Source organism: Halichoerus grypus, chromosome 1 (assembly GCF_964656455.1).
Source record: "Halichoerus grypus chromosome 1, mHalGry1.hap1.1, whole genome shotgun sequence".
In the NCBI taxonomy this organism is placed as follows: Eukaryota; Metazoa; Chordata; class Mammalia; order Carnivora; family Phocidae; genus Halichoerus; species Halichoerus grypus.
In genome coordinates, this window is record NC_135712.1 from 55,014,370 (window position 1) to 55,029,560 (window position 15,191).

The following is a 15,191-nucleotide window of genomic DNA, read 5'->3' on the forward strand; positions in this document are numbered from 1 at the left end:
GAGATCATGACCCGAGTCGAAGGCAGACGCTTCACCGACTGAGCCACCCAGGCGTCCCGATTTTCCAATCAATGTTAACAGTAATTGTTCTCTCAACACTAGCAGACTTTTAAAAATAGTCCTGTATATGTCGGGGCACCTGGGTGGCTCAGTTGGTTAAGCAGCTGCCTTCGGCTCAGGTCATGATCCCAGGATCCTGGGATCGAGCCCCACATCAGGCTCTATGCTCAGTGGGAAGCCTGCTTCTCCCTCTCCCACGCCCCCTGCTTGTGTTCCCTCTCTCACACTCTCTCTCTGTCAAATAAATAAAATCTTTAAAAAAAAAAAAATTGTCCTGTATATGTCAACTGAAGTATGAGTTCCTTCTGAAGATTTGAATATTTGCCACTTTTCTGTGTTTTCATCATTTTGCTCATGGCTGTATTATAAAAGGAGCTGCTTCTTTTTCTTTTTTCTTTTTTTTTTAAGAAAGTGCCTTAGAATATATCAGATATTCTGTTATTTAAACATTCAGAAAAATGAACTAAACGGTCAGCCTAGAAGTGAAAAACAAAACTGTTTTTTCATCATGATTTTCTCACAGTCTTCTTTCTCTTATTTAAACACTAAGGAACCAACAATACTTTGAGTCAAAATCACCTGGAAAAATCAAAATTATCCTGACAAAGTCAGAGCGAGACCGGAGTAAGAGATTTCAGCATTTTCTAAACTTGCTAATAATCTCTGACTATTCATACCAAGGGAGCACTTCAGAGACTAGCAAGAAGACAACTGCTTTACTTTGTATTCTGAGCTTCCAGCAGTGATGAGCATCCTTTCCGCTGCTATAGAACAGACCAGAACTGTTCCCTATTACTTGAACTCCCCTCATGATTTTTTTAACCTAATGGTCAAAAATCCTGTTTTGTGGGTCATAGACAAGTGTTAAACAAGAATTCAGGGATAAGCTATCGCAAATGAGTCAAAGCCCTTATCAGAGGGAATAATATTTCAATTTCACAGGATGCCTGGGTGGCTCAGTTGGCTCAGGTCATGATCCCAGAGTCCTGGGATCGAGCCTCACACCGGGCTCCCTATTCGGCGGGGAGCCTGCTTCTCCCTCTGCCTGCCGCTCCCCCTGCTTGTGCTCACTCTCTCTCTCTCCCCCCTCTTTCTGACAAATAAACAAACAATAAAATCTTCAAAAAAAAAGAATTCAATTTCACAGTAAACTGGTATTGTGCACCTACTGTGTGTTGCATTTTGGCTAGCCTTGAAGGTGCCAAAAAAAAAAAAAAAATCGTGCAATGAATTGTAGATGTGTTCATTATGGTGAGAATAGTTGACTGAAGCTACTAACCCTTTGAACATGCCAAGAAAAAACAAACCGCTAAAAACAAAGAGAGGTAACCTCTTCCTCAAGGTTAAGCAGAAAATTAAAAATAGCCTGAAGGCACTGGGAACTGCCTCAGGGCTCTTGCAAGCAGTATTCCAGCTGAATACCTGAAGGGCAGGCTCAAACAATCTCAAAATCCATCCAGTTACCCTGCCTTTTCCATTCATTTCCCAGATGTTTTTTCTTACAAGTAATCATACCTTCTTCTTTTCATCTTTCTTGCAATATTTATCTACATTCCCTTTTTGTCTTGGTTTAGATGACTATAATGAATTTACTCTGTCAGCTGGAATATTTAAATCTAGAAAGTTCAACAATATGTTAAGTCTGGGGTTTATTTTCCCTTAATAGCTCCATACCTGTTTTTGCATAGATAGCTCAATTTATTTTTATTTATTTTATGGATTTTCTGTTTCCCCGAACAGCCAGTTAGGTATCTGGATAATTAACTTACCAGGGCTCATACCACATCCATCATCCAGGAAGCACAACATGAATCCACCCTGCAGTTTTTCATTATCCACTGTAAGAGAAAGCAGTTATTACTAATAAATATTGCCTTAATTTGTTCATCAGAAAGTCATGCTGCTTACATAATTATCTGTCCTCCTCAAAGGCAGCCGCAGGGTGACAGCGTTAGGGCACAATGATAGCGCCCAGAAAGGTGTCCTGGCTACAGTTTCTCAGGACACTGCAGGGGGAAGATAGTCATGCACCAAGAACGCTTTAAATTAACATAAAACCTCTACACATTAATAAATTATGTATACAGTGGGGCATGCCCTGCTCCTGGAATCTGACTGGCCTTTAAACTTCAGGTATTTTCCACCCTGGGGGCAGGAATAAAGGGAGATGGTGATGTGACCCCAGGATCCCTCCATCCCACTGATCCACCTTTATGCCCTTCCACCAAAGCACTAATTCTAAAGCCAACCCAGGCCATTCTTATTAAATTCCTCAGGCTCTCCTCTAAGTAGTTAATCCCCATAAAAGCCATTTGTGTGTGCTTCCTAGTGGCAGCAAATATTTGCCTCTTGAAAATGCATTTGATTTTTGAAAATGGCTCTTCTGGTGATTAAGAGATATCATTAAGATAAGAGAAAATAACCTCTTGTTTAAAAAAAAATGGAAGGGTGTAACTAAAACTAATGAGACTAACTTTAACGCTTAGTTTGTGATCTGGCTCTGAGAGGAATTGCAACATTTGGATCTATGACTTCTACCACATCTCTCTCCCTCTCTCTCTTTTTTTTTTTTTTTTTTTGATAATAGCTTGAGAAAGAGCTTACACACACAAACTGCCTATGTGTAAAGTGTACAATGGGATGAACTGTGGCATATGTACATACCCATGAAATCATCATCACAATCAAGGCAGTGAACATACCCATCACCTCAGAGGTTTCCTCAGGTCACTCTACAGTCTCTCCCTTCTGCCCCTTCCATGCCCATCCCCCTACCCCAACCTCAGGCAGCCACGGATTTGCTAACTCTGTACCTATAATTCAGTTGTAGCACATTTGTTAAGTCAACTGTGTTCAACGGTCACCCCTAATCTACATTTTAAAAGTTAAATAATGTTCAAGATAATCTATAAATACATATCTAAAATATGTACCTAAGCTTTCCAGGTTCATAATTTTATGGTCACATGCCCACTTCTAATCCCCTACCACCCCCACTAATTCCCTCCCTGTCTATAAGCACTTTGGATCTAACCTACCATTTCATTTTCCCAGTTCTTCTCTCTGCCTGGTCGTCCGGAGTGCTTACCTCAACTCCTGTATCAGAATATTCCTCCCCCATTGTAGGTCTTCGCTCTGTGCAACCCCCACCTCTGGCAGAGGATGACATTCTCCGCTATTCAACAAGGGGAAACCAACTCTTGTGGAGTTCTTTGCATAGTGTGGTAGTTCTCAACCATGGCTGAACATTTTAACTGCACAGAGATACTCCAAATTAACTGGTCTTGGGTGAGGCTCAGGAATAAACATCCCCCCCAATTATCCTACTGTGTATCAGCACTGGGAACCACCCGATCCAAGCTTCATGTGGCTCTGCATAGATGCAACAATTGATTTTGCAGCTCTTGGAATAAAGTTCTCATGCAAGGAGCTTGCAGAAAGAAGGGCATTTCTTTGGTGAATAGGTGGGAAAGACTCAAAATTCCCAAGAGACGTATACAGTGCTTACTTTTTCTATAAACCCTAGTGAAGGACTACAGACAATCACAGCCTCGAAATATAATATTCCCCTACTGTCCACCCTGAAGCTTAGCCTTACTTCAATTCCTTAAAACTAAGGATTCCAGATAAATTTCTATTATCTGTTAAATATGCATGTCCAAAACAAACCCCAGCACCTTCTCCCTCGTCAGACTTACTTCTGATGTTTCCTGTTCAATAAATGGCCATCACTCTGCCATTAGGCTTCAGCTGCCCAAGTCAAAACCTCAGGATTGCCATGTCTTCTCAATTCCACCTCCTTAAAGCCTCTCAAGTCTGACCACTTTCTCTACCACCTTGACACTGCCTTAGCTCAGGAAACCATCATCTCTCTTGTCGATTACAGCAACAGCGGCCTCACTCCTTGCTCGCACTAAGAGCAGAGTGCCGACCAATGTGCATTTCACAATAATTTTATGTGTCAACTTGGTTAAATTCTGGTACCCAGCTGTTCAGCCAAACATTAGTCTAGACATTGCTCTGAAAACATTTGTGGATATAATTAACATTTACAATCCGTTGACTTTAAGTAAAGCAAATAACTTCCATAGTGTGGGTGAGCCTCATCCAATCAGTTGAAGGCCTGCAAGGCAAAGACTGAGGTTCCCCAAAGAAGCAATTTTCTGCATCAAGATGGCAACTCAGAAATTGCTCTTGAGTTTCCAGGTTGCTGGCCTACCCTAAAGATTTAGAACTTGACACTGCACATCAACTCTTAGTTGGATTTCCAACTAAGCTGGATAAGTAAGTAGGGCCAGGTGCCCTACAGATTTCAACTGCATCAGCCCCCACAATCATGTGAGCCAATTCCTTAAAATCCCTCCCTCTCACTCTCCCCAAACGCTCTATCAATATCTACAGATGTAGACAGATACAGATACATGTCGATATAGAAATACACATACGTAGCTAGAGGGGAGGGAGGGAGGCAGATCATATCTGTCCATCTATCTGTCTGTCTACCTCTCTGTCCATTTAGCTATCTCCTACTGGTTCTGTTTCTCTGAAGAACCCTGATGAATACACTCTCCAAGCTCACCTCTTGTCACTCCCTCCCCACACCCATACTGCAACCTTCCATTTCCACGCAAATATTCTCTTTAACTAATCTTGAGCATCTCGAACATTTTTGCAACTCTGTCGGTGTTCTATGTTCTCTCCATATTCAAGCCCCTGCCTATCCTGCCCCTTTTCGCTCTCCACCCGATTCACCAGGCGGAAACCTATTTCCCCTTTAGCTTATTAGATCCAGTAAGGTTCCTTCTTGGACACCTTCCTCATTCTTACACATCATCGGGCGCCCACAATGTGCATTTTCTTTGCAGTTTGTGCTTTCCGCCTGCTCGTGTATCTCTTTTCCTTTCAAACTAGTGGCTCTTTTTAAAACACAGTTGCCTCAGAGGTATGGTGAAAGCTAAGGGCCCTCCTCCCATGAAAGTGAAGATATACACCGTATTTTCTACAGACCCCCGCACTAGGATGCCAATTTTTTAAGAGCAGGCACTGTGTGTACTTAACATTTAACCCAGTGTCTGCCACTTGGTAAGAACTTAAAAAAAAAAAAAAAACATTGAATGCAAATCCATGTTTACTAGAACCAATACATATGAACAGATAAAACAACAATGGCCAAACATGTTTAGTTTGAATTTTATACTCCTCCCTCAAGTTACCCGAAGAAAACTTAAGATTGGAAAGTAATTCAGGGGCCTCAGTAAATGATTTGAAAACTATTTATTTTTATTTATCCCCATGTCAGTTCTATCTATTGCTGCATAAGCCCTGACCCTGGCTTATTATTTTTTAAGAAAAATCAATTTGCTAAGTTGATAGCCATATTGTGATTTGCTGCAATAAAACAATTTATAACATGAATAGGTACTTTTTTTATGAATAGGTAATTTAAAACCAAAAATCTTAAGTTCAGTTTTTCACAAAACACATAACCTAAATAAAGAAGTGCCATTTTGAAGTCAAATGGCAAAGACTGTGTGTGTGTGTGTGTGTGTGTGTGTGTGTGTGTGCATGTATGCCAAGTGCTAGAAAAAGTTAGGGAAATGCCTACCATGCCCTACCATGCCCTGCTGGTGTCCTGCCATAAACCCAAAAGAACATAACAAGTGAATTCCAATGACATTTGTTGTACTTTGTGATTTTGGATAATTCTTCTCAACCCTTCGACCCTTCATCAATATGTGTGCTCTGGAGGCACCTGGTGGGCTCAGTCGGTTAAGCATCTGCCTTCAGCTCAGGTCATGATCCCAGATCCTGGGATCGAGCCCAAGTCAGGCTCCCTGCTCACTGGGGAGTCTGCTTCTCCCTCTCCCTCTGCCCCTTCCTTCCCCCCCACCATGCTCGCTCTCTCGCGCTCTCTCTCTCTCACACACATATCACTCATCTGACTGGTAATCTAGGGAAGAATCACCTAGGGAGGCTCAGTTCAGAGCTCTCCTGTTCCCTCTTGGGAGTGAGCTGCCTGCAGAGTGCATGAGCTCTGCTCCGCTCACTCCAGGCAGACCAGTGTTGAGGGGAAGCCTGACTCCACAGGTTGGGCAAGTATCTGATTCTGCGGTATGATCAGCAAATCTGCTGGATTTCTCACACTAAGCTCCATTTTTCGACAAATGGAGCTAGCATTTTTGAATAATAAAGACTGACTAGCATTTTTGAATGAAAAATAAAGACTGACCCTCTTGACCTTCTCAAACTTTTCAGAACCTGAAGAGTAGAAAGGGAAGAAGAGCATTCATTTATTATGTTTTCTCAGATGTCTCGAGATGTCCATGTCTCTCCGCCTTATGAACCAGAAGCACCCACCTAACACAGGATCTTTTTTTTTTTTCTTTTTAAAGTATGCTTCACACCCAATATGGGGTTTGAACTCACAACTCTGAGATCAAGACTTGAGATCAAGAGTTGGATGCTCTATCAACTGAGCCATCCAGGCACCCCACAGGATCTTAAACACTTAAAAAATTGAATTGAACTGAGCTGCTTTTTAATTATAGATATAGATTTACATCGTGGACCATATCCTCTTGCCTGTGATCAACAGCCAATGTTTTCAGGACAGCTGACAGAATCAGGGTTGGGGATCAGTTTTAACACTGCAGACATTTATCCAGGTAGTTATTAAATACAAGACTGGATCACAGAACCTAAATTCATTTGCACCATATTCTAATGAAATGAACTAATAAGTACAATAATTTGGTGACTAAAAATGAAGTCAGTGAAGAAAACATATCTCGTTTGAATTTTAGAACCCTCAAACATTCATACTTCACATTCACTTACACGCTTTAAAACTGTGATAAGTTGAGAATGATGTATATTTAATTATGAATAACCATTAAGTTAATGTGCTTTTTAAAATAAAACTGTTTTCTTGTGGCAGGCAAATTGACGGTTCCACATCACTCCGATGCTTTCACAAAACCCTGGAAGATCTAATTTTGTAAATGGGTCCCCTAACAAGTGAACAATTCCACTCTCAGAGTATACTTTTCTCAACCTGGCTCCCCATAGGGTCACTGTACTCACAAAGCACTTAAATTACATTAAAAATCTATAAAAAGTGCTTTGATTTCATGAAATAAAATAAAAGCAAAATAACTATAGGCTTTTCCATTAGAAGGAAAAAAAAAAAAAAAGGAAGAAAACAAATATGCTCACCTGAAAACACATCAAGTCTTGCAGCCCCTGCATCTCTGGAAACAATATAAAAATATCACTGCTTCAATATGAAATTATGTTTTAAAAGATTACATTAATCTGAATTGCTTATGTGAGGTATAACCTATTGTCAGATAGCTAACAATAGAGAAATCCACTTAAATTGCTTCAAAACAATTACTAAAATGTTTTGCTCTACATTTATGTACTAAGACCTATGATCACTCATCATTTGAGAATGTTACAAAACCCTGAAACTTGGAAATTTAAAAGAAGAGATGGAATTTAGTGGTAGTTACACAAAAAGCTCATCAAAAATGGATATGAATATTAAAAAAAAATTAGTTGGCTAATAATCCATAAATTGCAGAAAGATTTTCATGATATATTTTAGTCCCCCCAAAAATGAAAAGAAAAAACAAATTACTAAGTAATATGTACTGTATGATCACATGTTTTTAAAGAACATCCATGATATACATGTCTATATATGTAAGGAAAGAAATAAAAACAGTGGTTTTCTCTAGACCAGAGGTTGGCAAATTATGGTCCAAAAGCCAAATGTGGCCCACCAACTGTTTTTGTAAATGAAGTTTTATTGGAACACAATCATGCCCATTCATGTACATATTGCCTATGGCTGCCTTCACACCACAGTGGCAAAGTTGAGTGGTTTCAACAGAGAACACATGGCCTGCAAAGGGGAAAATATTTACTATCTGGTCTTTTACAGAGAAGCATGCTGATACCACCTCCCCCACGCCATGTGATGAGATTACTGATGACCTTTTTCTTATTATTTTCTCAGTTTTCTACAACTCACAGATATTGTGCATTTTTTAAATTATTTTTTTAAAGAAATTTTAGAAGAAAAAGAACAAGAGCCAAAAGACCCTGGTTTCAATGTGAGGGATGAAGACAATGAGGACGGTAGTCTTAGCTGCCTTCAGGGGCCCACTTAGCTGATGCAGAGTGGATGTGTTGAGTAAGTGAAGCTCAGAATAACAACAACCACTGGGACTCTAATCGGGAAATTTGAGTCTCTCCCAAAACTTCCTCCCATTCCAACCCAAAACTACAGCAGATAAGTCTGAGTAGATACACTGACTTGTTCTACAAGCCTTCAAAGTTGGCCCCTTAGCTCCTTCCTCCAGCCAACTGCTCTTTTAAGCTCTTCCTTTATGGAAATTCTGGAGGCACTACTGCCATTTCTTGGAGCATTTTCTGTGTGTCAAATAAGCACTGAATGAAGTATTTTTAAGCCTTCTCTCCTAATCCTTACCACAATCCCATGACACATAAGTATCATTGTCTCCATTATATAATTATACATTATACAAAATACCATGCATACAATAGGTGCTCAGTAATGCCACTGCCCCGAAATGGAAGTTTTCAAAGGAAGAGTTTCTTCATAGAGAAATGCCATGGGATAAGATATAGAAAAATCATTCACCTCTACAGCATATTAAGACATTTTATAATAAGCTTTGTGCTTTAGCCCCGGTACTTTCTCTCTGATCAGCTGGCATATCAGGAAGAGGCCCCGAACCACTCTTCCTATACTGCCACATTTTTTGTCCTGCTGTCTACAACATTCTTTTAATATCCTCCAGTTTTAATTTTGACAACCACAGGAAACCATCACACTCTTAAATAAAATGATATAAAATAATTTCTTAGAATAACACAGGGACTTTATAAAGACCTTCTTCATGAGAACAACTAAGCATCTTTTTTTTTTTTTAAAGATTTTATTTATTTATTTGACAGAGAGAGACACAGTGAGAGCAGGATCACAAGCAGGGGGAGTGGGAGAGAGAGACGCAGGCTTCCCGCTGAGCAGGGAGCCCGATGCGGGGCTCGATCCCAGGACCCTGGGATCATGACCTGAGCCGAAGGCAGACGCTTAACGACTGAGCCACCCAGGCGCCCCACAACTAAGCATCTTGAGTAAGTCTATTAAACAGCTTCATGTGATGTCAATTACTAGCATCTGAGCAGCCCTGGCAAACTGCAATGTCTGCCCCAGAGAGAGGAACTGAGGAGTTCAGGCTGGCTGTGGGGGCCGCTGGGAACCGCAGAGCTGAAGGCACAGACTAGTCCCAACAGAACACCTGCTATGCGCCTGAGCCCACTGAGAAACCTCGAGGCTGCTACTTCTAATCTTTAAAAAAAGGGGGGGCGGGAGTGAGGGCAGGGGACCCAGATTTCTTATGTGGCACCTCCTGTTCCTTAAACTTTATAAACGATCCCTTCTTTGCATCCTTTTCTTTATAACTCCCATGCAAACTCTCGCCCTGTGTTAAACAGAAACAGCTTAGACTTGGTCAGAGGCCTGCCAGTTTACAGATACTGCTCTGAGAACTGTTTTATTGATCACATTTCTCTCACTCCCCTGGGTCTGAAGTCAATTTTTCCTTGCCAATCTCCTTCTACTACACAGAGGTGGTTTACAGACGAGCCTTACCTTGCATTGTCCAGCAATTCGGCCAGCGCTCCAAAAAGGAAACTGTGCGTGGTGCTGATAAAGAAAGAGGGAAAACCGAAAGTTAAACCAACTCTGTAACCAGTGTAAAAGCTTCAAGATAACTTGCAGACAAACGTACTCCAGTTCAGGACAGATAATCAATTAAGGACTTATTCTAGAAACAACTTTCTCAGCACGGTCAAGATTCTGAAGTAGATGCGGTCTGTTACAAAGCCCAGGCTAAGAACATGATTGCCAAAATAGCCTGTCTGTTCCTCATAAAACAAAGACTTCAAGGACTTTACTGTACTTACAGCACTGATGTTTTAAAATTGCTTTATAAGCATTTATGCAAGGTTTTTTGGAGAACTTGTCATTAAAATTGTATTATTTAAGGTCAAATTATTTCTGAAAGATCTTGATCTAAATCCTGGTACACCAAGAGGCCCTAAGACTCCATCTGCAGGCACGGACACCGGCAGGGGACCCCTGTTTGCCCCGTTAATCTCTATTTTTCTGGAGGCCCTTTTCTCTTCTGAATTACCTGTGGTCACTCCTCCCTGTACCCTCCCATGCTAGGTCCTGGGTAACAGAACACACTGGACAGCCCTCACTACTAATGCTCTGAAGGCTGAATATTCACCTGTGGGTGAAATCAGGCTGCCTTCAGGGGCCCACACTTGCTTTTCATTTCTTGATATGGATATTTCAATCAGCAGCTTTATCACAGCATTAAGGGAAGATTCGGTCTGCAATTTTCTTTTTATATTTAGTAAACAGGTAGCAAAAGCAAGAGAGACCCATTTATCAAAATATATCTGCTCATATGTCGAGAAGAAAGATCATCTGCAATGTCTCAGAGATTCCAAAAACCCCAGGCCACAAGACAATACATTAGCTGAAAGTTTATTTTATTTTATTTTTAAGATTTATTTTAGAGAGAAAGAGAGAGTGCTAACAAGCAGGGGGAGGGGCAGAGGGAGAAAGAGAATCCTCAAGCAGACTGAGCAGGAAGACCAGCTCCGGGCTGGATCGCAGGACCCTGAGATCACAACCTGAGCCAAAATCAAGAGCTGGACGCTTAACCGACTGCACCACCCAGGTGCCCCTCCATTTTTGGGGAATTTTAAACTTTAAACACATGCTGATGTGGGGTCTCTTGACTCAAGTCAGCTTTCCAGTTTATAATTTAAAAAATAACTAAATACAATTGCTGCGAAAAGATGGCCTTCACTCAAAAGAAATCTAGTGTATAAAAATCTAAAACAGAGCAAAAGTGAAGGTTATATGCTTTACAAAACTGCCACTTGAAACCACAAGACTTTCTAGTGAATTTAAAACACACGATTCAATATACAAAAATTCAACATAAACAATACTTCAGGAAAGTAACTGTAATCATTCTGACCAAGAAGTGCCATAGACGTTTCTATATTATTTCACTCAAGAGATTTTAACACACTGTCCGCCATGTGCCAGTGTGGACAGATAAGGTCTTGTCTGTCTGAGCCCCCTTGGAACTCAAGCCAGTGGGGGGATATAGAAAAACATACAAGTAAACAAACAAAGATGACATGGCAGATCGTGGTTAGATGCTAGGAAGGAAGGGTGATGAGGAAGAGTAATGGTAAGGAGAGGACATAGTGGTCAGGGAGAGCCTCTCTTCATAGAAGACGTTTAAATTGAGCCCTGAAGGCTGAGAACTCAGTCCCTGGCAGAGCTGGAGTGGAAACTGCAGCGAGAGAAGCAGCTGCAAAGACACTGACGCAGAAAGGAGCCAAGGAGGCCAGTGTGCTCTGGCTACGTACGGTAAAACAGGGAGATGATGCTGAGATGCGGGGTGGCCAGTCATGCACTGCCCTCTACTCCACGCTCAGGAGCTTGTACTCAGCCTACATGTAACTGGAAACCACGGTCATGTTTTAAGAAGAGCGACATATCTGGCTTACTTTTTTAAAAATCTCACTCGGAGGGGAGCCTGGGTGGCTCAGTCGGTGAAGCGTCTGCCTTCAGCTCAGGTCATGATTTTGGGGTTCTGGGAATGAGCCCTGTATCATCAGGCTCCCTGCTCAGCACTTCTCCCTCTGTCTCTGCTCCTCCCGCCCCCCAGCTCGTGTTCTCTTTCTAATAAATAAAATCTTTTTTAAGAAATAAAATAAAAATCTCACTCTGGCAGCTCTCAGGAAAATGGACCATCGGGGAGCAAGAATGGGAAGCAGAGAACCCAGTTTAGAGGCTACGTGGAGCATCTCCCGGGGAGACGGCAGCCGGTGTGGACCGAAGTCAATGGCAGGGGCAATGCAGAGGAATGGATGCATCGGAGACATAGTTAGAGACAGGGTGAAGAGGATCTGACGTTGAATTGGATGTGGGAGTGAAACAAGAGAGAAAAAAAATCACTCCTGCCTTGACTGAGGGAACTCGCAAACAAAAATCTATCTGGAGAAGCTGAGAAGATACCAATTGGTATCTGATTTTGTGGTTGTTGCTTCACACTGCTGTCACTTTTGTTATTAAGTTATCAGGCCACCAACTGATAATGGGATGCAAGCAAGGGGGAACCTACTGGGACAGGAAGCGCTTGGGGAACAGCAGCTGCGGTAACAACACAACACCGAGGCTGAGGAAGTTTCCCGAGATAAAATCCACAGCCCTTCCAGCATTCCACCCGCAATTTTTCTTAAACTCTACTCAAAACTGCTATTTTGTCATTTGTCTTCCACCTCAGTTAACCTTTTAAATATCTGTTCCAGCCTTTCCAGCTTGAAATTATTCTCTAAAGAGATTAAAAAAAAAAAAAGCCCTAAACACCTGCCGAATATTGCCTATTTGACTTTTTCTTCTGTAAAAATTAAGTGTTTGTCCCAAGCAGCAAGGCTGGCCTTGCCTGGCATTCTTTACACTTTTGTTTCTGTTGTTTCAAACCTGGGTGTATCCCTTGTATCAGTGGATAGCTTTCGTAACTCCGAATTACTCAGAGACTCCAAAAACACCGACACAGCAATATGAATTAGGCAGCGCTCACTGCTCTGTGCTGTGTTGGGAATGACAGATGGGACAGGAAGCCTCTGTCATCCGTCTCTGCAAGCTGAGGATCCGAAATTAACACCTGATGAGTCCGCAAAACGCACCTGGGCCTGACAGAGAAGCAGAATGCTCTAGCAAGAACCAAAATGTGAGGATTCTTTGCTGGGAGAGGTTACGTTTTTGCAAGGACTCAGGCCACAGAGGCTGGAATCAATAAATACAAATTACTCTCTGGAGGGCAAGCTTAATCTTTAAAATGTCAGTGTGCTGGGCAGAGAAATCACAAGAGATAGGCCAGGTTGGTAGAATTAGGGTTCTGCTAACCTCCAATTAAATAGTTTGTTAAATGTGGAGCCTTCTTACTCTGGTGTTATTTTTAGAACAACAAAAAGGTTTATAATCTAGCCCAGAGTAGGGGCGTCTGGGTGGTTCAGTTGGTTAGGTGTTGGACTCTTGATTTCTGCTCAGGTCATGATCTCAGGGTCCTGAGACTGAGCCCCATGTCACGCTCAGGAGCATGGAGCCTCCCTGAAATTCTCTCTCCCTCTGCCCACCCCACCCCAAACCCAGGACACTGGCACAAGCTTGCTCTCCCTAAAAATAATCATAATCTGGCCCAGAATAGTATCTTTACTACTTTTTCATTATTTTTGAATACAAAAACTTTAAATAAAATTTCCATAAATCAATGATACCAAGTTCATTTTTTTTTTTTTCCAAATTGGCTACTTCACTAGGAGACGAACCAAACTCTTCTCCACTAGTGGGGACCCTCCCTCGTTCACGCTTCACCGGACACTTACGAGTTGGCGTGGATGAAATCCAGATGCAGCTGGGCCCGTCGCAGACTGGCATACTTGTCGCCCATGTCCTCGAACGCGACCCGCGCAGCCCTAAGACACACAGACCACTGCTTACCTCCCGGGCAGGGGGCCCAAGCCCTCGTCTCCGCCCACGTGCTCGTCCCCGCCCACGTGCTCATCCCACCCACGTCCTCTTCCCTACCCACGCCCTCGTCCCCGCCCATGCTCCTGGGGACGCGGCTCTGCAAACGCCCACTCCCCCTGCCGGCTGGAGGGTGAAGTTCACCCTGCACTGTCCGCCTGGGTATTTGGCCAGGTAAGTCTTTATTCTTCATCTTGAATCCACTCTATGAGAATGAGGCATCCGAGCTAGACTCCTCTTTCCACACTGAGATTTATTTAACCTTCCTGCACAGTTGTTCTATCATTCCCCAGATGGGAAATGGAGCCCAAGCCTAGGATCAGAATTTGATCAGAAATGATTGCACACACACACACAAAGAATGTGAAGAAGCTGGGTCTGGAGGTTGGGGGGTATAGGGAAGGAAAATGGGTAGTTTTCCTTCACTTGCATAGTTTGTTCCACAGCACCAGAGGTAAAGGCATTTGTGTTCTAACCCAGAACTTACCTTCCTGTGTTTCTTGGGTTGAGACTGTTTCTCCCATCAAAGGAAAGAAAGAAGGAAAGATCAGCCAGAGAGAAAAAGGAAGGACTAAAGGCAGTCAGAACAGAATTTGGACTTTGCTGTGATGTGGAGGCTTGTGTTCGTGAGAAACTTTTTCACCTGTCAGCTGATAGTCAACTATTTTATGTGCTGGCCCAGCTCAAAGAACAGACATTCTGCACTGTTCCAAAAGATAGAACTGGGCAGGTAAAGGTTCAGGGGAAGGAGGGGGTGGGGGTGAATGTAAGGAAGGACTGTGAGCACCAGCTGTCCAAATGTTATTACTCACAAAGCACTGAGTTCCAAGTCACCAAAACCCCAGCTGAAATACGACTTGTCAAAGATGCTTTCTGAAAAGGTCCTGGTGGTGATGAGAAATTAGGTAACCTAATTGACCTCTAAAAAGTCTTCAGACTCATTCAATCTAGGGCTATATGACTTGCAAATTAAAGTAGTTCAATAGCACTCAGCAGAGATTTTGTCATAGTTTTAAAATCAGAAATGAGGGGCACCTGGGTGGCTCAGATGGTTAAGCATCTGCCTTCAGCTCAGGTCCTGGGGTCGAGCTCTGCATTGGGCTCCCTGCTCAGAGGAGAGCCTGCTTCTCCCTCTCCCACTCCCCCTGCTTGTGTTCCCTCTCTTGCTGTCTCTCTCTCTGTCAAATAAATAAATAAAATCTTAATAAAATAAAATAAAATAATAAAATAAAATCAGAAATGAGTGTCTACTGAATAAAGAAATTGAACTAGATGTGTTTGTGATTTTCAGTCATCACACAAGCAATGAGGTCTCAGAAAAGAAAAGAAAAAAAAATTGTCAGTTTTGGGATAGTCATTTTACTTCTTAAAAAAGTAGTTTATCTTGGGGCGCCTGGGTGGCTCAGTCAGTTAAGCGGCTGCCTTCGGCTCAGGTCATGATCTCAGGGTCCTGGGATCGAGCCCCGCATCGGGC

The 15,191-nt window shown here is 42.3% G+C and overlaps 1 protein-coding gene and 1 long non-coding RNA gene across 2 annotated transcripts in view; one reads left to right on the top strand and one right to left on the bottom strand.

The window, feature by feature from the left end:
• MORC1 (MORC family CW-type zinc finger 1) overlaps positions 1-10,319 on the bottom strand; it is a 167,613-nt gene extending 157,294 nt beyond the window's left edge. The window contains exons 1-4 of the mRNA XM_078058941.1: positions 10,312-10,319; positions 9,746-9,799; positions 7,276-7,310; positions 1,830-1,898 (exon numbers count right to left, since the gene is read on the bottom strand). Coding sequence (XP_077915067.1) covers positions 1,830-1,898; positions 7,276-7,310; positions 9,746-9,799; positions 10,312-10,319 — 166 coding nt within the window. The remainder of the gene's footprint in view (positions 1-1,829; positions 1,899-7,275; positions 7,311-9,745; positions 9,800-10,311) is intronic.
• Positions 10,320-11,400: 1,081 nt separating this feature from the next.
• LOC144379820 (uncharacterized) lies at positions 11,401-14,890 on the top strand. The gene is made up of 3 exons (XR_013443223.1): positions 11,401-11,554; positions 11,922-12,920; positions 13,510-14,890. It is a non-coding gene; the product is annotated as an uncharacterized LOC144379820 (long non-coding RNA).
• The last annotated feature ends 301 nt before the right edge of the window (positions 14,891-15,191 follow it).